Source organism: Trachemys scripta, chromosome 7 (assembly GCF_013100865.1).
Source record: "Trachemys scripta elegans isolate TJP31775 chromosome 7, CAS_Tse_1.0, whole genome shotgun sequence".
Taxonomy (NCBI): Eukaryota; Metazoa; Chordata; order Testudines; family Emydidae; genus Trachemys; species Trachemys scripta.
The window spans coordinates 98,238,655-98,263,454 of NC_048304.1; the positions used below are offsets into that span (position 1 = coordinate 98,238,655).

A 24,800-nucleotide genomic window follows, 5' to 3' on the forward strand; every position below is an offset into this window, starting at 1 on the left:
CCGTTAGTGTCTCTGAGCGCTAAGGAGGGCTGGGCAATGTCCCCAGCTGAGGGGCAAGCGCTTTGTGGCCAAAGCCAGGCAGAGCATGTCTGGGACCGGCTGCTAGAGGAGCGGCTAGTGCCCTTTCTATGGCTAATAAACCACCTAAAATGGCATTACAACTGAGGTCTCAAACCATTTAAAACTTAAAGCCAAATAAGTATTTTCTCAAGACACTAACTTCTTATCAGGTAAGTGACAAACCAGAGGTTCCGACAGAGAATCAATACAGTAGTTAACCTAAAACCACATTTCCTCTCTCACTAAAAGGTGGCCGAACTAAGCCCCCAGCCCTTCCTTCTCCGCCCTTTCCTAGCAAGCCTACTGCAGCTAGATCAGCTGCATAGTAGGAGCCATTTATCTGTGGATAGTTCACCTCTTTCTGCAAAATAGTCAATTAGACATATAATTTAGGTATACTACAAGTGCAGCCCTCTTTTGACAGGTTAGTATTATTCCCCATGTTGTCTTTAATTGACAATGTTGTAGAAAGGCTAAAGGTTCATTAATACATTATCCTGTCCCCTGTAAATGTGGCCTGACCAGGGAAGAAATGTAGGGCTGCTACTGAAGAAGGCAAGTACCCAAGGTGTACTGTTTGCTCTTGTATTTTCATATTTACTCGGTTTACTGTGATCTTTCAGTCCTTGTTTCCTTCCTCATGTTTCATACTTTGATGTGCTTCCAATTTGATAAATAGCTGATGGAAAGAGCCCCAATCCCTTTTCAGAGAGCCCGATGGGATTTCACCTTTGCACTTACTTCTCAGATGGCAACACCTTTCCAAAGGAAAGACAGAAAAGCTTAGATTCCAGAAAGCTACTTCACTTTACTGGGACACATTGATCTCTTCTTTCCTCAGCGTAGAGGCTGCTTATCCACCTACCAGCCCTAATGATCAGCTCTCTGGTGATTGGTTAGAGCTGCGCCTCAGGATGTTCACACAGAGGAGATTCAGGTGGTGTCACTTCGGGGTTTGGGAGGAGGCCGATTTATTTCACTCTGACTTTTAACGCATCGGAGTCTTTCTGTCAGGGCAGCTAATTATTCTAGGGGCGGTCCCGTAAATTCTTACTCAGGCGAAAGGTCCCACTGAAGGCAATAAGGGTTTGAAGGACTAAGCTCTATTTATCTACATTTAAAAATCAAGTTAAGAAAAATCCTTACTTTGGCCCCCAGTGTGTCTTGAATATACATGAATGCGAACGGTAGTGCCTGCTTCATTACAACTGGAACTACAGGGACAAATCTAAGCACATTAACTGATTGCTAAGGGAAAGTGACAGGATTATAAAACCTCCTATAGTTAAGAGGCCAGCCTGAATTCTTACAATTGTTCCTCTACAGACTTTATTTTTAATTAATTGAGTTTCAAGGTGCCCAGAAATATATATTCAGTTATTTGTATCTTTCTATAGCTCAAGGTAGCTTTTAACCCATGAAACTGACCAAGAGCAAGAGGTATTTAACCTCTCCATCCACAACAATCTGTTGTTATTTCTGCTAACTATAATGGGATTGCTGGGAACACAATGCTATATTGGCCTGATTGGAACAGTCTATATTCTATAATATTAAATTAATAGTTGCACTACAGCGAAATTCTCCATTGTAGAAATCCATATTCAGATTAAAACACAATAGTTATACAATCAATGTTGCATATTAAAAAAAAAAAAGGTTACATACTGAAGTTAGTATTTAATGAACACTGTGACTTTAGCAGCATTAATGCCATGAAGGGGAGAACATACAATTCAGTGAATGTGTAATTTGATAGAAAACTTTAGGTAAATATAAAATATTTTACCACAAACTATTAGGCTTTCAAGATATTATTCAAGAAGAGGAATTTCTATTAGGGATCTTTCTTAAAACTTACTACTTGGGACCCACACATTTGAAAGATCATGCCTCCAATTTTTTAAACACTGAAATAGCATTTTATGAATGTTGTTGAATTAATTTTGTTGAGAATTTCTCAACTCAACAAGTTACCCTAATAGGTCATCTGTATAGCTGTTTCTTCTTTAGATGGCTTAGAATTCTTTATGGTCCCACAGTTTATTATTTTACCTAGTCTATATGAAGTCTTTAGTTTTTTCCCTTTTTTAAGAGGCAGTATTATTTTTTATGACAAGAGAGCTCAGGAAAGAGCATGTAGACCAGTATCTATAAAACGATCAGGGGCTAGCAGTTTAAAGATCCTGGTGGTGTTGGTATATTATTAGGAGTAGCTATAAATACACTGTTATAGTCAGATTAACAATTTATAATAAAATAATCCCACATTTTAAAGTGCAAGCAGTTTATTAAATTTCTTCTCAGTTTGTATTGTTTCAATTTATACAAAAAAATGCATCTTATTATCTGCCTAGGTTTTCAGACAAAAAAAGAATATAGTCAATTAGCAGAAAATTAAGAGGACAACTTCATATTTCTGCCTAATCCCCACACCCAAAATTAATGGGACAGACACAGTCATTTTTCATTATGATCAGATTTATTGCTTGAGAACCAGAGTACTCATTTCTAAAGGCCTTCAAAGTTACCATGAGTTGAATCTCTATTTGTGTTAAATAGAATTACCAGGTGGTTATATTGCAACATGGCACATTGACATTACAGAGCTGCAGAAACCCTATGAACAACAGTACTTAATACAAACCCAGACTGTATTGTCGTGAAAACAAATTCTGCAAGCGGACATCAAATCATTTTCAATGGTAGTGATTTATACCAAAATCAAGCATCAATCTAATGCCATCACACAGTCCATGAACTCTGTAGTGTTCTAAATTAAATCAATAAAACATACATTTGTGTTTCATCAACAGACTCTCTAATCACCTTTTAATGTTGTACTTTGTGGTGGGAGAAAAATGTTCATAACAAGGTTATGTTGCAGGTTGCACATAGCTACTAAGTAAGAAAATTTACAGTCCTTTTCGCTAACACTTTGTATAAATACAGTCTGTGTTGGGTGCAGATGCTATCTGAAACAGACTTCTAATTTTCTTCTCCCATGTTGTTATTGTTTTAATATACAATACTTGGCACCATAAAACAGTAACAAAAGACAGACAAAAACAGTTTACAAAATTCTTGAAAGGTACACCCAAATCTAACTAGAGACTTCACATTCAGTCCTTAATAGTACTTAGAAAGAAGGTATTATAGGAGTAACAAAGTGAAACTGCTAATATATGTGCTATATAGTATACTATATATCTGTATTGATGATGGCACTGCTATATATTATTTGTTTTATAAATGTTGATGTACACTTAACTAAAACTGCTAGACTCCAACACTAATTGCTGATATGGCACTCTCAAGCAGTCATAATGGAAAGTATATTTAGCATACGTTTTGGTAAGGTTTATAAATTATTTATATATCTGTGTATATATACACACACATACATATATATATATAGACACACACATATGTATGTATAGAAAGCAGCTGCTGTGTGATTCAAAACCATGTTACATGGCAGAATAGTAAATAACATGAGGAAAAAAATCTATAAAAAATGAAAAACAAAACAAAATTCTAAAACTAAAACAAACCATAAGCCTTGGTCAATGAAGAAAATACCATTTAAAACCATCAAAATCTCTATCTATATAATCCAATGTACAAAACCCCCAAATGGTACAGATATATAATGTTAGGCATGACACCTTTAAAAGTTTAAAATGTGCTGAAGTAGCTTTTCCACATTGACAAACACTTATTAAAAGTTGAAAATTGTGAAATCTAAAATACAGAACATCTCTGCTGTCTATTAGAGTTTTGGCAACAGAACCGTGACATATTTTATATATATATATATATATATATATATATATATATATATATATATATATATATATATAATTCCACATTTCTACTTGATGTCACATGAACATACAAGACAGTGAGGTATGTGAGGCTTTTCCCGAACAGAGTCCAGATGCTGAAGCATAGTGTACGATCAGCAGTCTAAAAATGTGGCACTCAAGACTTGATTTATCAATACAGCTGTTAGGATTATGCATTTCAATATACTGCTTATTCTTTCCTCCTCCATGCTACAGGGTGGTTTCACGAAAGATCTTCTCATTTCGAGGGCATCTTTTTCCTGTTGCAGAATTGGCATTTTTTTAAAAGAAAAATAAACACAAAGGGGAAATGATGTAGAAAATATAAACAAAGGGGAAAAAAATGATATTTACCACCACATCACTGCACGACACAACACTTGTGCACATTTGCAATAGGTTTACCTGCCCCAGCAGCTATTCGAAAGGACAGGAACACAGGCTGCAGCAAGTTAGGGAGAAATAGGGGTTATACACTTGAAAGGTAGAAAGAGATCAAACACTTTGTAATGATTATTTCAAACAGAGTAAGAATCAATCTATAACCAGTGACAAACTGATGGAATAATCTAGACTTCCTTCATTACTATAATCTTACAATTCTCAAGAGATCCAGGAAGACAGCCACTTATTGGGCCGATCCTGTGCTCCCACTGAAATCTATGGGAATCTTGCCCTCGATCTCAATAGAAGCAGGATTGAGCCCTCTACATAACACCTTATTTCATTTGTCATAATATTAACTCTGTTGAAAGAGGATGCTTGTTAAATAAATCAGTCATAAAAGAAATCAAAATGATTGTATTCAATCTGGCTATTACTCTATTCCTGAAGGACACTGCACTTTTAATTTTATCAATCAAGTTACTATATCAGTAAGATCCCTTCTTCCTTTGAAAAAGATTTTACTACCGCCACAAAAATTATGACTATAAAAATAAATAAATAAATAAATAAAAATTTACTATATTTGTAAATTTGTATTTATTTATTTCTACAGTCATCATTTACACATATACATACATACATACATGCTCACACAGAGGAGTTATTAAGTATCCCATTACCATTCCTAAAATCATAATTCAAGAGCCACTGCAGTACATCTGTCGATGATATTGCAGTATAGTTTTCAGATTTCTAACTGAATTTTTACATGGATAGTCAGTCTTAAAATTTCAGAGATGTTTTTAGTTGTTTATAGGATTTTCAAAGAAACCAGATGCTTATTGATCAAATATTTCTAACTGCGGTTCCAGTTGGTGGTATCTTCAGAAGAGAATTAGCTAACTATACGGGTTACTTAAAATTTATGTTTTTATCATCTTTGATCTTTTTAAACAACTGGCATATCGCTAAGTATTCTTTCTCTTACCTGTTGCTTATATATGGTACTGTCAGCATTTTATTATTCTAGCAGTCAACTAGACACCAAATTCATTAAAATTATATTCAGGAAACAATCTCGATAACTAAGTGAAACTAAAGTTTTTCATGGGCACTTTATTTAGGTAAGGTTATAAATACAGATATATTTGCTCATACTGATTTCAAATTATAGTATGTTTTTATGCTGCCTTCTGGAACATTATCCTATTCTTTACTGAAACTTGTGCTTGTACCTAATATAGCATTTCTACTGATTTCAGTTGAATTTAACCCCAACTTGTATAAAATTTTCCAAAGCATCTAGTTTAAAATAAAAAAGGGGGAAAATAATTGACTTCAATATAAAAGGAATAGAAATTAATACACACATTCTATGTTCCTAATAAAATGTAGTATAATACAATACTGTAAAACTGAGTTAAATTACCTTGTGATCCCCCATGCAGACATTTGGCCCAATATGGTCATAAATCACTATCTTCTCATCATTTTCTGACTAATTAAAAAAAAAAGACTAGTCAGTTCAGTTATTTTTCAGATTTCAGAGAAAACTAAATAAGGAAAGGTTACAGGAATGGAAGTTCAGTAAGAACATGCAACAAGATTTCTTAGTGAGGGCATATTCAATTTGGCTCCTCAGAACAAAGATTACATAGAATGTTACATTAAATATCCATTGCAAAGTTTGTGAAATTTCCAAATAAAATACTTCCAAATCACTATCACTCCATTTTAGGGCTTTACCAACTTTTAGCAACTAATATTTAAGATGTGGAAGCTAAGGACTCAGTTATAGCTACATTCAAATTTTGTGTCAGTGAAATGCAGCAAGTGGTTTCACCAAAGTCCTCTCTTTTAGGAAAAGCTCAGAAATCTTTTTACTGAATTACATAGGACAGGCATGTCGCTCTTGGAATAACATGGAATTCACATTGTCTCATTAAAAAACATCCTATGTACCCATATAGTAGTATTTTAAATGTACAAGCAGAAACATTAACACATCCTTTATCCTTATTATTTATTAGTTGAATTACCTGAGCACCTAAGAGCCCTAGCCATGGACCCCATTGTGTTATTGCATCAACTATATAACATTAAACAAGTAGAAACAGCTGTTGAATATTTTGTACAAAACAGTTAAAATATTTAGCTATGAAAGAAGAAAGCAAAAGAATCCTACTTCTATTAGATACTTTCCTTTAATAAAAAGAGCATTCAAAATATCTTAAGAAAATCAACTGAAGGCGAGCATTCCTCTAGCCAGCCCTGTGAACTGCTTGCATTCTACTCTATGTTGAACTTTCTTCTTATACACTTGTTCTCTTTGCAGCTCTGATTTAATAAATAATAGAACGTACTCATCTTTCTGCCATTTACACTGAACGTGTGATTTTGACAGCCTATTTTATCTAGCACCACCCTTTAGAAATAAACACACAGAGAGGCTTACAATTTCTTATTATACTAAACAATTCCTGGAAGCTAATTAAATCTGGAGTCTGCACACTGGCAAGTCTCTAATACAATCATAGATGTGCTTTAAAATAGTTTACAATACTCATTTATTTTGTATGAAACAGTCAAGATTTTCTCATCTGTAATCAGTCAAGTTTGACTGGGCAAGAACTTTATATAAACAGCAGCATTTAGGACTATAAAGTTAAAACTGAATTATCTTTAATGCAGTTAGGAAGCTTAAGGTCAGATTTACTTTATAGCATGGTTGTCTGCCAAAAAATATAAAAACATAACCTTCTGCATTGTATGCATGAGCACTTTCCAATATTTCAAGATCATAATGCCACTACCATCGGAAGTGGGGATACATTCATCAAAAGCGACTTGATAATTTACAAAGGCAGCATAAAATTGTGGATTTTCAACTGCATAATCTTTAGACAGATAAACAAATTACAGCGGCGCACAAGCAGAAACAATATACACTTGGCTGAGCATTCATTACTGCATGCTATCAGGCATCAACGCAACTCCCTAGCAGTGGGCAACCTTTGGTGTTTTAGGGCTCAGGAAGCATAAAATAACATGATGGTGAGGTAACCGACCATAGCATGATAGATGATGTTGCACGAAAGCTGTTTACAGCCCCATGTCTGTACAATCTGTAACGCCTAGTGTGTGGAGCTGAACATACTGTGTTGTGTGCTAATTTGCACACACTACTCCTTTTTCTACAAAGCACTGAAAAAGTGCCGATTTACTAAAATTTGTTCTTTGAAATAAGAGATAAGTTGGCCAGAACTGAAAAGCAATTTTTCAGATACCTACAACAAAGCACTAACACATAAAAAAAAAAAAAAAAAAGAACAATGCATAATAATTTCTCAACAATTAGTTATACCAAAGAAATTCTGTCTCTAATTTTTAAAGATACACAACTATTTAAGGTATAAGAATGTATCAGACTTGCAATTAAGTATAGTCTGATAGAGTGCTTTTGGTTTCCTCACTGATCCTTTTTTTAAGGTTCAAATATTTCTAATAGTGCACATTGTAAACCATTATAAAGAAATAAGATCTGAAGTCGGCGGGAAGCCAAATATAGTTTGCTGCATACAATCAAGAAATTTAGAAATGACTTAGACCTATTGCATCATCTTTTTCTTTCCTCCACCAATTCAGTACTCTTCCCTATTGTATATTTTCTATTGCTTTGCTCAAGTTTTATGGGCCAAAATTTCCAAGTGGCCTACAGCTGGATAAGAACCTTATTCTCTGCTGGAGTAAATTGGAACACCTAAACTGAAGTTAATGCAGCTGTGCAATTTACATCAGCAGAAAATGTGGCTCTAATTTCCCTCTGTAATTTTTGTATGCACAAATCTTTGTCCATATCCAAAATAGCATGCCCAAAATTTGCAAATGCAAAATTGCAGACACAAGATTAAAAAGGATTTTGAAAATTCAGCCCTTAATGCTCCAAGTGAACTTCTGCCACTTCCCTATGGAGATTATTTCAGGCCAATTGACCTCATTGTTACAGATTTTCTCTGGTGTTCAGCCTTCATTTTCCAATGTTTAAGTTTGTCCCATTACATTTGGTTACATTCCCTAATATAATCAAACAATTCCTCTCTTTGGTGGTGTTTTCACCTTCAAACATTTATACACAGTTATATCTCCTCTGATTCATAGCTAATTTTTAAAATCTTCCCTCATTGGTCACTCTGTCCTTTGTTATGGAGAATTCCATGGATGTCTAGAAGTATATGCAATATTGTATTTACTGTCTTACCAGTGTCATATAGAGATGCAAAATTATCATCTCTTTGGTATATGATTCTACATATGCAGCCCAAATTTCCATTGACTTTTTATGCTGCAGTATTGCATAGAAAGGTCATATCCAGTTCATTCTCTGTTCCTACCTCTTGTTTGGCAACTCTGTTTTCCCGGTATTGCTTTCTTACTGAATACTAGGGTTCCACAGTATTCAGATGTTGTATACATTTTAATTATTGTGCCTAATAAATAGAATAATATTGCCTTTATCTTGAGCTCACTGATGGCATTAACCACCAATTAAAAGATTAAATCAATCCAGGTGCATAGGGCCCTTTTCATATTTCAGCCTTGTGGCTGTATAGGAAGACCTTGGACAGAGCAGCCACATGGGGGCTGCTGCAGTGCTTCCGCACATGAAGGAGGTCCCTATCCTGGCCCCAAAAAGGTCATCATGGATGGAGATCTGGAATCTCCGTGGATCCATTGGCTGGCAACATTTATACAGGAGATGCAGAAGGGCTTAAAATGCTGTTCCAGACCTGTGACAGGATTAGTCACAGAGGGGCTGTACCATAGCCACAGCCTGTCCCCAAGTTAAGGAGGTGAATTCCATTCACCAGACCTCAAGAATTTCCCTGAACAAACCAAGTTGCAATGAGGGGTGAATTTCACCACGAATGAGGATTTGGTGAAAAGTTTAAAAGGTGTTAATACCAGCACTTCTTAGAGTTTAACATGTGAGAAGAAGTGCTTTCGAGAGATGGAAACTTGAGTAGCTATGGAAAAAATGGTCTCACATTTCAGTGAGTTATCTTTTGATTGTAATTATTTAACTTACTGCAAAGCAAACATTATCATGAGATACACAACACTGATGAGAGAGGGAAAGAGAGAAGATTATAAACATAAATCAAGTTTGAAATGTTTCAGTACTACACACACACACACACACACACACACACACGCATGGAGCCAGTAGCATGAGGATTTATTTTCCAACCCTACCTATTGTAATTAACGAATGTTAAGAAAACGCATTAGTATGCAGAAAAACAAAGATAAACACAGAGCGTTGTGTCTTAAATAAGCTTGTCAAGCCAAGACATTTTTGGAGAAGGCGGGCAAGATTCATGGGTGTGATGAAGCTGCTGTGACTGCACAGCCATCACAATCTGTCAGTAAAGCCCTCTGGAATAACCCCAAGAAGATCACCTCACTGTAGTGTGGTAGAAAGTCACAGCACAGACACTCTAGCACAGTGGTGGGTAACCTGCAGCCTGTCGGTAATCCGCTGGCGGGCTGCGAGACAATTTGTTTACGTTGACTGTCTGCAGCTCCCATTGGCTGGGAAAGGTGAACCGCGGCCACTGGGAGCTGTGGGTGGCCGTGCCTGCGGATGGTCAATGTAAACAAACTGTCTCGCGGCCCGCCAGCGGATTACCCTGACGGGCCGCGTGCCATAGGTTGCTCACCACTGCTCTAGCATGTCCCTCACATCCACTTCTGGCATAGCAGGAAAATGGGGCATGGTAAGAACAAAGAGGCCTGGATCGGATGCCCCTATGATCTCCTTATGTGTTTTTGGTTCTCTGGGCCCATTTGCAACATGTGTAAATTGTGACAGCCTTCAGGTTGCTGTAACCTGGCATAGGGACCAATCCTACACACAGGATAAGGGGAATACCAAGGTCCCCTTTCTACTCGGTTGTGAAGCGTGTAGTTTGGTCTGATCCCAGGATCTGGCTCAGTATCTGTACAGCAAAAAAGGGCCAGGGAGGGAGAAGGGAGGGGGGGGGAAAACTGGGAAATTCTTGAGCTACATTGTTGCTACGGCATTGACAAAATTAGGCTTATCACTATGCACTGAAATCAGAGGACTATGTCTCACAGTGGTGTTGTGAAACTTAATTGTACAGCGTTTGTAAAACACTAAGACCCTCAGATGAAAAGTTTTGCATAAAGGAAAAATGTGATTATTACTTTGGTGTTGCTGCCTTCAACTATCGCTGGGGTTTACTCTGGACAGGTAAGAATTGAGGGAGACGCAAGAAATATCAAACAAAAACAAACGCTACGTTGAAGAGAAATGAAGAAATAACTAGAAAATAATGTGCTCACATGGGTGTACTTACTTTTAGAATCAGTTCCTTGGCTGAGTGCGACATCAGAATTCTGTCACACCAAGCTGGACATCTAGTATTCATGTACTGCTTTCCCTGGCTACAATCTTCACTGTATGGATAACTGGAAAAGAATCAGTGCAACATCGGTCAGCAACCAGCCTGGCTTTTTAACTGTCTGCAAGGCAGCTTTAATAGCCGCTGGCTCAATCCACACCGGTGGTTTTTTTTTTAAACCTGCAAAAGTCAGTTCTTTCCAAATGTACCTGTTTAACACATATGTCCCTCCCATTCCTAAATTTAAGGCCTAATCCTGCAAGATGCTGAGCAATTCCTTTAAAGTGCTCAATGTACTCATCCCCTTAGATGTCAATGAGAAAGAGGGGTGCTTAGCACCTCAGAGGAGCTGGCCCTTAATAAAAATCAATGACTTGTTATTTTTTTTAAACAGTCATAGTTTACCTCTATTTTGCTCCTCATCCTTATACACTCATTTTAGTCTAAAAAGTTGTGTGTTCTTCTAAAAACTTTTCTTCATCTCCCTTTAAATCACAAAGCACCACACTCTCACCTCGCACCTATTTCTTTTGGGAGAGAAAATAAGCTCTTATTTTTAGAGATCCATCTGTTGAATTTTGTCTTATACTTAGATTGTAAACTCTTTGGGGGCATGGCCTGGCTGTTTGTTCTGTGTTTGTACAGCACCTAGCACAATGGGGTCTATGACTGGGGCTCCTAAGCTCTACAATAATAAATAACAAGAACAACAACAATGGAGAAGGACTAAAGCAACAACAAAATCTTTGAACACAGTGGACCATTGCATATGACTCTGGGGTATAAATTAATGTGGGGAAGTACTCAGGAAACTGATGTTCTTCTCACTGAATTTCCTTTGAATGACTCCCTCAAGGGGGAACTATTTCAGGAATTACCCAGGACACAGAGTCAGAGACTTGAAAACCCCACAGCGGCCTAGACTTCACTGAAATAGAGAGATCTATCCATACAAATCCAAGTGGTAGGTGAACTCTGGCTGCTCTTCTGGGCTCCCTGATGGCTCAAGGGGAAGCATGGCTGTGGGCTTTCTCTTTAAGAATGGGCAGCTGGTGATACAGGGGGAGATAATGACTGAAAGGCAAATGAAAACAAGGGGAAATAAAACTAAAAAGCTTTACAAAATGCCATAACTCAATCTGAAGTCACAGTAATAGCACACACACATATTTTGTCTCTTTGGTAAAGGTGTTTGGAATAAAGCAGATAAAATGGAAGGTATATGTGGGTGCATTTTCTTTGAATTCAATATAGATGCTTATCTAATGAAGCTTCCTGGCATTACTATATTGCCTAAGCATATTTGCAAGCAATGAGCAAGGGAGCTGCTGCGCTTTAACATCACAAGATACCCATTAGTTCCTTGTTATATAATTTTAATCCCCCTCCCTTTTATAATTCTATTTTAGCCAAATTTTATCTACCCATCTGGCAACCCTACCGTCACCATCTACAGCCAGCACAATCAAGGTTCAGCCCTAATGAAAAAAACAGGGAAACTGCAAATAGTGTGACCAGATGTCCCAGTTTTATAGGGACAGTCCCGATATTTGGGGCTATTTTTTAAATATGGGCTCCTATTACCTCCCACCCCCATCCCGATTTTTCACTCTTGCTATCTGGTCATCCTAACTGCAAAGGAAAAGTTATCAGCTCTAACCTCTACTATGAAGCCAATGAAACAATACCACAGAATGGACAGAATGGCACTTTGTGCTTAATATTCTTTCTGCTGCTCCTGAGTGATGTTAATGGGAACTGTCCGGCAATAAATAAATGAATAAATAGTTGAATAGCAACCAAGAAAATTATACCTTCTGAAAAAAACTAGTAAAGTTTCAAAATGTTAAGCCCACTATTTGACCTGCCTAGTTGTTCATAAAATCTGATTATGAAAGCCCATATGCTAAACATCTAAGGGGTAATTTTTTATAAAAATGTTGTAGTGGAGAATAAATGCCACTGGATTCTGAAAAGAATGGCTCTTCTTTAGTTCTCCTAATTGTTTTAAGTTTTATTCCTCTTTGTGCAATTACAGTAGTAGCAAATATTAATTGGACAATGCTTAGGCCAAAACCAGACAGACATGTTTGGGTACAAGAAGTACCTGGACACATGAGCCAAACTGCAGATTTTCAGGTGTCAGTCGGGCCATGTTTCCTTCTTAACTTTGTTCATCCATTGACTTGGGAGAGGCATTCATTTGCATAGTTGGTATTTAAATTTTGACACAGCACTTAGGGCTACCATTTTCTGCTACACCGCTACAGTATCCCTTACTAAATCCAAGTTTCTTCTGTTGCCACAATAGTTTTAAGTAGTTCTCTCACATAAGAATGATGGAATCGGGTCTTGGGTTTTGGATGCAAATCAATCCGGACAAGACTGGAGTTAAACTGGTAGGTTCAATGTGAAGACACCGAAGAGGTGGTATCAGCTCTCTAATGCGGAGAAATTGTCCAACCAAACCAGGGAGTTTTGTTGGATCTTCAACTGCTTCTGGATGTCCCTATAGCAGCAGTCAATGAGAATGAAAGATGTTTCGAAGAATGCATCTTCATCTGTTGGATACAGACCTCACCACAGTAGTCATTTTGAGAAGGGGACACTGCAATATGCTCTCTCTAGACCACTTCACAGACTATGATGGTTTATTTGTTTAGGGACATTTTCTAGGAGGATGCTCCACCACGTGTGGGTTTTGTGATGGCTTCTGCTTAATTTCTAAATGCAGCTGAAGTAACCTATAATGATTTAAATAGGTTGAACTCTGATTACCTCAGAGACCACATCCATGTGAGGCCACAGAGTCAAAATCATCTCAGGCACTTCAGCTAATAGCCCCTGGTTTAGCTGTCAGGGGGCTGAAACCAGTTCCTTTTCAGTGAGGGATCATTGACAATGGGATGCACTTAATATTTGGATTCTCCATAACTTTGAATTTGCTGACCTTCAAGGTCATGCTGCAAGGCTCAGTTGTTCTCCCAGACTTTTTCTAAAGAGGACAGTGAGTAAGCGAATGGGGAGTTTTTTGAGGAATCCAGAGGGTTCTGAGATGATTCAATTTGTTGGACATTGTTCTTAAATTATTGATGTATTTTTAGAAATAAGTGCTAGATAGGTGAACTCATAAGTCTTTGAATAAGAGGACTGGATGGGTGCATTTAAAAAATAATAAATATAAATCAGGAGGTTTTCCTTTTATTCTGCTTATTGCTGAATTCATAAAGGAATTACTGAAGCTTTCAAGATAAGGTTTTTAAAATAAGATTTCTGGGATTGTAACAAAAAAAGGCTTTCATGCTTGAATAGAAAGTTATTTACCACCCTACTTGGTGTGATATTATAAAACTGAGATGCATAGCTTTCTACCAAATGGGTTTACAAGCTATACTGCCATTAAAAAGATTAGCCATGGCAAACAGCCAAGTAAAGTGTACTGAATGTATTGGAACAAACCAGTGATCTCAGTACCTTTTCCACCTCATCAAACCTAACAAGACTCATTTTCAAAACATATTATGAGAATTCAATTTGCTGCTTCACTGCCATACAGAAGTACAGCTTATTTCTGAGTGTCCATGAGATGTTTTGATGATGTAATATGGTTGGTAGCTGAAGCTCTTTGTTTGCAATTTAAGAGTTGACTTTTTCTGGTAACCTATGAATGCATCTCTTGCTTTACTTGCACAAGAGCCCAACATAACAAACACTACTTTTTATTAGAGAAGTTATTTGAATCAATCACATTTCATATAACCCACCCTTTTACAGTATAAACTCTATGGCTCTGAAAGTGTTATGCTCTGTACCTAGAAAGATCGTCTAAACTTAAGTATTACAGTATTTAATTTACGAGTCTATATTCTGTAAATTGGTATTTACAAATCTGCTTTATTGATCTCATCATTTTCACATTATGAGGACTCCTGGCGATTCCCCAGGCCCTTTAATGATGAAGACTCTATAAAGAAGTTACTGTAGATTAGAAATAGCTTTGACAAACGAAATCAGATTTCTTATATCTAAGCTTGGAACTATATTGCTGAGATTAGAGCTGAAAGAAGTGCTGTAGTTAGTTATCCAACCATGATCAGCTGAATATAGCAATTTAACCCAAATCACTCTGGGACAAATCCTCCTCTACCCAAGTTTGGTGTGGAGGGGGAAAAGAACTCAAACTCCATTCTAAAGGTGTAGTAGCACCCAGCGTGGCTACACCCCCAGTGCACTGGAATTCACCTACCTTGTCACTGTACATTTGCCAGACCATACCATCCTCACTCCCCATACAATACTGAGATATGAGAAAAATTGATAAGAGAGTGCACCACAAAGAAGGAAGGGCAAAAATCTGGCCCCTTCCTTCATGGTTGAGGAGGGGTACAGATGTAATGGAACTGATGTGGTTCCTCTACACAGGCCAACACAGGGCTCTTAGGGACCTCCATCCCTGCAGGGTCCTAGAGCCTGGGCTCCAGCCCAAGCCCAGAAATCTACTTAGCAATGAAACAGCCCCGCAGCCCAAGTCCCATGAGGCCGAGTTGGTTGGCATGGGCCTGCCACATTTTTTTTTTTTTTTTTTTGCAGTGTAGACATACCCACAGGTATGTCTATCCTGCAACATAAAGCCCATGCTTGAGCCCAGACTCAAGCATAACCTTCCTCTTTGTGTCTACACTGCAATTGTGCTAACCCAGGGATCAGGCCCAGGGTTCCAGGACACTGTAGTGCTGGAGGGTCTGAGCTTGACTTAAGCTGGAACCCAGGATCTCAGCCTTATTGCTTTGCAGTGTAGATGCAGACCCGTTTGATTTGGGTCCTGGGAATCAGCTAGAAGTATCCCACAATTCCATGGGACAACTTCCTTAGTGCTCTCTATCCCAACAATCTGCATTCCATTCTATTGAAAATGGAAGCCACCCACCCTTTGTGAACGGCAGCAGCTCAGGTCAGCATTAACTCATTCTCTTCTGATCACTGATCTTCAAGCACACTATCAGAGTCCTTTCTGGGTTGGCAATGAAGAGCAAACCAATCAAGCCTTTTGCAAAGTGAGCTGCTTCCTGGCAACGTGCAGGGCAGGCAGTAAAGTTTTCTCCCAGTGCACCATGGTCCCAGTGCTAGAACAGCCACATTTTGGGGGCGGAGGTGCTAAGGACTCTGGTATACGGTTACTTTGACTTTTTGACTTGGGTCTGTGTGCTGCAATGCGGGCGCCAGAGCCCTAGGTTCAAGCACAGGTTAGAAAAGTCATAGGTTTAAAATATAATGTAGATGTTCAAGTCCACCCCTAACATGGGTTGGCTGACTCAAGTCCCTCTAACCCTGGGCTTACATTGGAGCACAGACATACCCTAAGAGACATCTGAAGGTGTTTATACTTGCTGCATGCCCTAGAGGATCACTTGGCAGGGGCACCCTCTCCATCTTCACAAGAATGGGAATTGGGGACGGGACAGAACAGCCCCCAAAACAACACAGCAGACAGCTTGGGGCGCATTATGTGCAGTTTATCTGTGCCTTAAGTAGATTTTTGCAAGCAAAAGTTATAATTGTATTTTTCTAAAATAAGACATAGTCACTGCCCAGCATCCTCATCATACAGTGCCATAGTTTTAATTAATAGCTTATAGTAGTTTCAGTACAATTTTTCCAAATTTTCTTCATATAACAAGCATAAATATTGTCTGCATTAACCAATATCACCTTGGTGCTGCCATTGAAGAAAGAGGCATTACAAAATTCACAAAGACAAAAAATAAACCCTAAGCTGCGACTTGGGACATTGCTCATTTTCAGTTTCCTATGCAAATCTGTCATAAGCACATGAGCTTGCTGCTGCATTGCTTACACACCCAAAACTCGGAGGCACTAGAAATTCTGAAAATGAACCATCTGGAGATATCATGGGTCATGACCAGCACGGTCAGCATGAGTGCCCAACGAGAACCACATTTTACTCCTGTCAGAAAGGAACCTCTTCCAATTTGGCAACTTCCAGTACAGCACAGCTTCAAGTTCCTACTCAAAAAGCCAAAATCATCCCACTGACTTTAATGACGTTACCAGATCTCAATTTGACCTGAGTTGATTTGCATTTCCAGTTTGAACATTAATTTTGAGCTGCCTTTGTGGCAACCCACAACCAATTCTTTTCTCATTTGTATAGAGAATGCAAAACATGAGTATTTCTCAGTTTAAGAGGAACCAAAGCTAATTACAAGCACAACCAAAAATCAGGGCTATTCTTCTAATACATGTCTCCAGAAAGGGAACTAGAAAGGGACAGTGCCATGTCACATACATAATGGTAGCTTTGGTGTCCTAATATCCTCAGCGTCATAGTGTTTATTAATATGCTGATTTCATGCTAGCAAGAAGGGATCCAAAACATTACCTGCATTTCTTTATGGTCAACTGCTCTTGCTGTTGGAACACCTCTGAATGTTATAAGTAATTACAGACAAAATATTTTGAAAAACATTAGTGTTGCCACATCAAACATTCAAAAAGATAGGAAACACCAGAATTAAGGTTCCCTGTGAAAGCTTCACTCCATATCTTTGCATGTATGCATTATGATATCCTTGCCCAACAACACATGGGAGGGCAGCAACAAGAGCGAGGGATAGACCCAGCTCTCTTGGTCCCAGTACAGTGTTCTAGACACAAAAGAAAGTACTTTCTCTTCCTGCAACACTCTGCCTCATTCGCTGTCCATCCTGTGTGCTGTATGAGGCAGGGGTCCCGAAGAACAAATAGTACATCATGCAATTAAAGACAGTAACGTAACCTGGTCCAAGCCTTTAGGTGTCACACAATATACATGTTAAATATAACAATAACAAGTGTACATGCACAAGGAGAGTGGCAGACAAGGTTATATAGATAAGCTTAATTCTGGCAATTCCTAATGTTTCAGTGCTTGATTTGGCACTCAATGTTCTTTTAACAGAGTTTTTGTTGTATGTTATTTCTTTCTTTTTCTTTTCTTTAAAGCGAGCTGAGAAAATATAAATTCCACATGAAATCACATTGACCCCCCCGCATAGATTATCAGCAAGGATGAATGACAGAACTTTTAGATCAATATCAAAGACCTTTATCACGTGTAGATGAAAAACTGGTAGCAATAACAGACTATTATCCTCTATCTAGACCAGCCACTACAGGGGGATGCCTTTTGCCAGTGTGGGTTTGTGAAAGATGATAGTTTGACAGTCCTGGAGACTGAAGTATCTTTGACGAAGGCTAAAGGGTTTACCTTCTATCAGCAGGATGTCTTATTTTTCAGTGCTGGTATTTTCTGCTGCTTTTTCGCCTTATTGCAGACTTTTTGTTTTCATTTTCACGCAAACTATTCAATCGGACTTACTTATAAGTGGTTTTTTTTGTATAAACGTATTAAGAAGCTATTGAGTTTAATTAATGTAATATTACAATGCCAAAGGTTTTCAAATTTTTCTGAACACCTGAAAGAATTGTTCTCACTAAATTTGATAAGTTTGAAAGTTGCTGTTGTGTAGGTAGATGTACACAAATGCACTTCTGTTATTTGTACTTGTGTTACTATTAGCAGGAACAAGAACTACATAGCAATAATATTGGGAACCCTTAAAAAACTAAACAGTTTGTCCGCCAATATTATTTCACTAATGATACTGTAATTACAGGTAAAGCTATTTTATTTAAAACACAATTATTGTCAGAGAAGCCAAATACCTTTACAAAATACCTACTGTAGAACTATAGACTTCTGTGATCTTAAACCAGCCCACCAACTGTTTGTTAACTCAAAACACAAATGAACAATAAAAATGAATTAAACCTTTCCTTAAATGACATTCCCCAAAAGGAATGGAAAGGATGAACTATTTTGCTTTTTGTGACACTGGGGCAGGTGAATTTTTCTTTCAATCAGAAAACCATTCTATTTTGAGAATTCATATTTGTTAGTTCTTCTAAAACCATCTGTCATATGGTCAAGGTAGTTCTGCATCCCAGCCCTTTTAGAAAATATAGTGAATTTACTTTGTTGGTAATACTGTAATATACTGTACATTGCTTTAAAATTGTATCTTCTATGGTTAGAACATTATAGCCCTGTTTTACAAAGTGGGACAACACCCCGTTGATGACAGAAAATAAAAATAAGATAAGCTGCAATTTTTTCCCTAGCACAATAAAGGTCATTTTGAAAGACGGAGCCACACGATATCTAATTTTACAACACTGTAGTTCAGACTATGTGCACATTATAAAAGTTCAATCAGGTTTTAGACACACACTACTTCTTAAAAACAAACTTCCATCACAAAGTTTCTATGAGAGCTGAAAACTGCTCCCATTTGGAGGATGTTTACTTGATTTCGTTTATTATTTTATTGTTGGTCTATGACTTTCGTGCCACTGAATTTTATTGTTTATACTTTATATTAAAGATGATACTAAGCTGCAAAGTTCCAACCTAGATGTGAACTCTTCCAAAGTTTGAGGGTAACCAGGTCCAGGGTTTTGATGTGGCACATTACAGAGCTAGTGATGTGTGAATTTGAACCTGAGTCCAAACATTCTCTGCTCAAGCTCACCACTACTTTATGTATTTTTATTTACCAGCAATGCTGATAGGTACCTTCACAGAAGACTTTCCCCCTACCTGTTTAATAATAGCAGAATAATATACGGTCAAACTACCATAGTTTTAATCAAAATCAAAAATTTGAAAGAAAATGGCAAGTGCTTTACACCTAAACTGTACACTATAGTTTTAAAAATGTCCAACGTGCTACTATACTAAAGCCATAAGTAACAACATTAGTAGGCCACTGGGCCAAACCTGGGGTGATTTGTGAGCTAAGATGGGAGTCGGGTAAAGGGATTTTATTGTTTTTCATTGACAAGGTCCCAGCTGTGCACTAATGGGAGCTGGTATATGTGTGACCTCAGTTCACTAGCCAAAGTACAGCTTTCAAAATCAGTATAGTCATAGCCAGACTCCACTTTTTATGAACTAACATATTAGTTTCCCAAAATTCATTTAAATTAATTAAATTGCCATTTATATAGGTTTCCCTAAATTCAAAAGGGAAATCCATGTTCTTTAGGCTTAGTCAGCTCAATCTTTTCTAACAAATGGCCCTAAGTAATTGGACTTCATGTGCTCATCTTCTGCATCAGGTAGTTAAAGCTAAGCTATAGGGCACCCTGCTGTTTGAATTAAATTAGCTGCTTCACATTTACCAAAACACTAATAGGTCTTCATGATGCTCTGTGAGCTAACTGGCCATGATATGTATCTCATTTAAGCCAAATCGGAGGGCAAACACAGGCCTGCAAACATAGTGGTTAAAGTACAATGTGTTAAACAGCTGCTACTTGCAAATGCTACACTAACACCATGGTGATCAAACTAACAATCAGAGTCAAAGGTCACAATAAAAAGGGGGTCAACCAGGCAATCCAGTAGCAAAGGGTAAGAAGGGTAAACAGGACTTGAGCCATAACTCCACGTAGTACACAAAGCAGGAAGGTTAATGACACAGTGTAATTTTTCTGAGTCTTTTTATGGAGTTATGTTGGGCATATTGGTCTGTGGATTAACAAACTCTTTTGTGTAACTATTATGCTGCAGCTTGCGTGCATGGTGTTAATTCAGAGTTTTTACACTTTAGTTGGTTTGTCAGCATTAATGCAATGGAATGTTTCCAGAGGAGTGTTGCTGTGTGTGTGTGTGTGGGGGGGAGGGGTTGGGTGGAGATACCAATAGATTCTTTCCCAATATGCAATAACTGGCTATTTTTTTTACTCTGGAATGTTTCCAATAGAGACAATCTTTTCTTATTGATTATACAACATAGCCATGCTAAACCATGGATTGCCTTGGTGACAATGTCAAACTGAACCAGTTTTTGTGTCGTTAATGCCCTATTGGCTCCCCTTTGTAGGCTGTTTAGCCAGTTTAAGACTGAAAGCCTGACACACTGCTAACAGCAACTCACATGCTACATTTTGCTGTTCAATAAAGAGTCCTGGGGAGGTCCAGTTAACATAAGTGGATTATTCAGCAATACCAATGCTACATCAAGTGGCCAATGAATGACATGCCCTATTGCTTTAATAACCAGAACGCTGTACCCAACTAAGTGTATGAAATACTGCTACTATTACAACTGGATAAATTAAACTATGAATAATTCATCCAGTGTTGGCTTGTTTCAGTAAAAGATTCTGAAATTATTATACATGGTTCTGATAGAGCTAAATGGTTTTTCTGGGAATGTGTCTGACTGTAAGTAAGTTATAAAGCAAGCTATATTTTTACCTACACTAAAACAGAAAACAACTTGTATTGCAAAGAAGAGACAATGGATAGGAAAGCATTCAACTAACAGGACTCTTAAAAACCAACACTTCCAAAACTCAGATTAATTTATTAATAGCAAAAAGGAAGCAACTAGAGACTGTTCACACTAGAGGTTATAACCTTGTTTGAAACCATTTTTGAACATAGTCATGGTGGTGACTTGATTTACATCCTCACCTCCCATCGTTACAGGCAATACAACTATGTTCAGAAACGGTCCTTAAACATTCTCTATGTCACTTTCCTATTCCCTCCCTCTCCCTCTTTGTTCCTAATTTTAAATGGTGCCACACCTCTTTAAAGTAAATTGCAGAAGGAACTTCTTTCCATGTAGTGTGCTTTTAAACAGTTCCTTACCAACTCCAAAAGAGCCTCTTTCCACTTTGGAAATGAATGGAGCAGTAGCATCAGCTACCTTGGTTTGATTTTTGGTATGAGAAGGGGGATACAGGCTAAGAATACCCTTTTGTAATAGATCATAATTGTTTCTAGGCTGAGATCAGGGCCTTTCTTTTCTCATTCCCACTGCGGGAGCTGTTTCTTTGTTCCACCCTCAGGCGGGTCTACAAGGTTCCAGAATGTTTTGTGGGAATTGACTGATCAAGCATTGAGGTACTCTATTGATGGTTTAAGGTCATTCATTAATATTTACAAGGAGTTTTAAGATGCCTGGATGAAGGTACCTTAGAAGTGCAAATATTATTTATTGTTATTGTTATTATTTGGTGGAAACTGCACAAAGCCATCCTATCTTGGATAAAAACAATGAGCTGCAAAGACACCTGATAAACTCCAATATCATTTTTGACCTTGCTCTAACATTCATTAAATCCTCATTTCATGGGCAAATAGGATCGAAGTTCACCAATGAGGTGATGTGCTCAGAGCCAAGAGATGGGTGAGTCACCATATTAATTGACTCCGTTGGATGCTACAAGAGTAATAGTTACTGGTTCCTTGGCAGTAGGTTGATTTTTATGATCTGGGGCCCTGTGGGAAAATTTGGTGAGGACTCTGGGAAGCAAAAGCAGCCTATCAAGTAATAAACCTTTTAGCCTTATGCAGCAGGGCAGCATTTGGGAAGTACAATGGCACTGACAGGGTTTCAATGCAAAAGGCAAAGTTGGAATTTGCTGGACTGCCTCTGGAGGAGGGAAAGAACAACTGAATGTATTTAAAAATGACCTTGCTTCATATAGCACAGAGCTGGTTCACCCTGCTGCAGCCTGAGTTAAAACAGAAAACATAATATGTCATTGTGTGAAAGCCATGAGAATAAGGCCAAACATATTAGGGAAAAAGTTAATGGGACAATATATAAGGGTAGAAAATACGTGAGACTAAACAGGTTTCTGGAAGAACATCTGACTAGAGCTAAAGAGAATTCCAAAGGCAAAACATTCTTCTAGAAATAAATGGGATTCAACCTGTCATTCTTGGTTAGAGGTGTCAAAGCCAAGATATTGTCAATGCAGAGAGTCTGCTTGAGAAAAAAAATCACATAGAGGATATCTGAGCTACAAACATATGTCCAACTAGTAAATTACATGACAGCCTAATGCAACGACAAACAAGAATAGGTCACTTTAAGAGAATGATTAATACATGAGATTACTGTGCATGCAGACTTATCTGAAAGCAAACCTTGTAGGTGGGTGTGAACCCCTGGTAAAGTCAGCTCCTATCTCTGCCATACTACATCTACAAGAATAATTATAATAATTAATGGAGAGAGGTGATAAAGTTAACAATTGCCCACCTGTATCTTGGCTAACCACAACGTCCTTATTTCTTTTTCACACCTACCACCTTTTCCCAATGATTACGGACTACCAAAGATCCTTTTCCAGCCTCACATTGAGCTGCTTGTTTGCTTATGGCCAGGCTGTTCAGGCAGTGACTGACAGAGCTTGCAGACTTTAAAATTCTGAATTGTATTTGGTCTCTGGTGGTTAGTGTTGCTATGGGCTACATTAGATTACAAAGTGTAATGAGATAAAAACATGAATATTCACTATTTAAAGCAAATGGATCAAAACTTGAGAATATAGAGATGAGTGAAGGATTCTTTTAAAAATACAAATTTAGAAAATCTCGACTCATTTTAGTTAGGGAAGTGAGGTTGTAAAGGGCCTAATGAATGTCATGAAATCTGTGGTTTCCCAGGAGGCTTTGATTCTCTCTCTCCCCCCTCCCCTTTTTGGTGTGTGTGTGTGTGTGTGTGTGTGTGTGTGTGTGTGGACTCTACAGCGATCTAGGAAGGGCTGCTGCTGAAGGCAGAATAGATGCTCCTCCTCTTCTTACCAACAGGGAAGGATAAATAGCGGGTGGGAGTGGAAAAGAGTAAACTGAAATTGCCTAAATCTGTTTGGGGAGAGAGAAGGTGTCATTGCCTACTACGTAAGGATTATATAGGAAATTAGGCTCAGATTCAGCAAAGCACTTAAGCACATGTTTAACTTTAAGCATATCAAGATAAGTACATAGTAAGTGTACTGCTGAACAAGGATGAGATTATTCAGGGATGATATTATTCACATGCTTAAAGTTAAGCATATGCTTAAATGCATCACTGTCTTGATCTGAGTTTATGTTCCTGCATGACTGTCTAATGACCATGTACACCTTCTCCCTTAACTGGATAACCAGGGATAATATGAAGACTTCCTATAACAGCAAGCAGGCATGTGGTCTCAAATGAAATCATGGTTTTACCCTGGAGAAGAGCAATAGTTACTTTTTTTTTCAGTTCACAATTAAGACTCTAGACATGCTATTTTCAGAAGTGATAAGTGAAAAGTTCAAAAGTTATTTTGAAAGCTTTCCCATATGCAGAGCTGACTGGAGAAAGTGGAAGCTAATGGCCATTAGCCCAGTGCATTGCAAGACCTTTCAGAATTTGGTCATCCAACTGCATATTAATTATCATGAAATAGTGTTGCCTTAATAACTGTTGACAAGACAGCTACAAATTACATTTGACTCCATGTATAATTACTGTGTTATAAACGAATACAATTATGCTGTACATCCATCACAATAAATGTATAATTTAAAAAGCATTAATATGTTTATGTGAGAGCCCAAAATTTCAGTTTAGAGTGCACACTTTTAAATATTAAAAAAAAGTGAGTTACTGTTTTAAAATGAAACAAACAAAAATCCATAGTTCAAATTGTGGACTAAATGTCTGCAATGTTTAATGAAAAACAAACAAACCCATAGTCATATCTGCCGTAGAAGTACTATGGAACAGATTAACATATTTTTCTGCAATCTTGTTATAAGCCAAAAACCATTTTAAAGAAAAATAAACATTTAAATTCTGAGTTGAGACATCTTAAGCCAAGTTTCAGCCCATAGCAAATTTGTATAGCTCATTATGAACCCTTGAAAAATGTAATTATTCTATAAATATATCTGAATTTCCTGTTTTTTTTCTGGTTTAAACCAGATCGCTAAGATTACTTTAACTTAGTGTGGGCATGTTTTTATGCACAGTTATTTATCCCAATGGATTGTTAGCTTAACCAATTTCCCACAGAAGCTTTAAACAAAGTTACTCCCTCACTCTCCTCATAGACTTGTAGAGTATATAAGATATATGTTAAGGTGTGTGTGTGTGGCATCAGCCTATTCTCAGTTTCCCACTAAACACCAAACGGTGAAAAGACAGCTGCATATCAATGCCCTTCTCTCTTCCAGGGGTGTCTA

The 24,800-nt window shown here is 37.7% G+C and overlaps 1 protein-coding gene across 8 annotated transcripts in view; it reads right to left on the minus strand.

The window, feature by feature from the left end:
* Positions 1-2,523: 2,523 nt before the first annotated feature.
* INPP5A (inositol polyphosphate-5-phosphatase A) overlaps positions 2,524-24,800 on the minus strand; it is a 420,765-nt gene continuing 398,488 nt past the window's right edge. For 4 of the 8 annotated variants that reach the window (XM_034775172.1, XM_034775171.1, XM_034775176.1 and 1 more), the window contains 3 exons: positions 10,676-10,787; positions 5,725-5,793; positions 3,898-4,168 (listed from right to left, as the gene is read on the minus strand). In XM_034775172.1, coding sequence (XP_034631063.1) covers positions 4,022-4,168; positions 5,725-5,793; positions 10,676-10,787 — 328 coding nt within the window. In that variant the 3' untranslated portion in view covers positions 3,898-4,021. The other 4 variants (XR_004646390.1, XM_034775173.1, XM_034775174.1 and 1 more) reach the window with 4 other exon arrangements.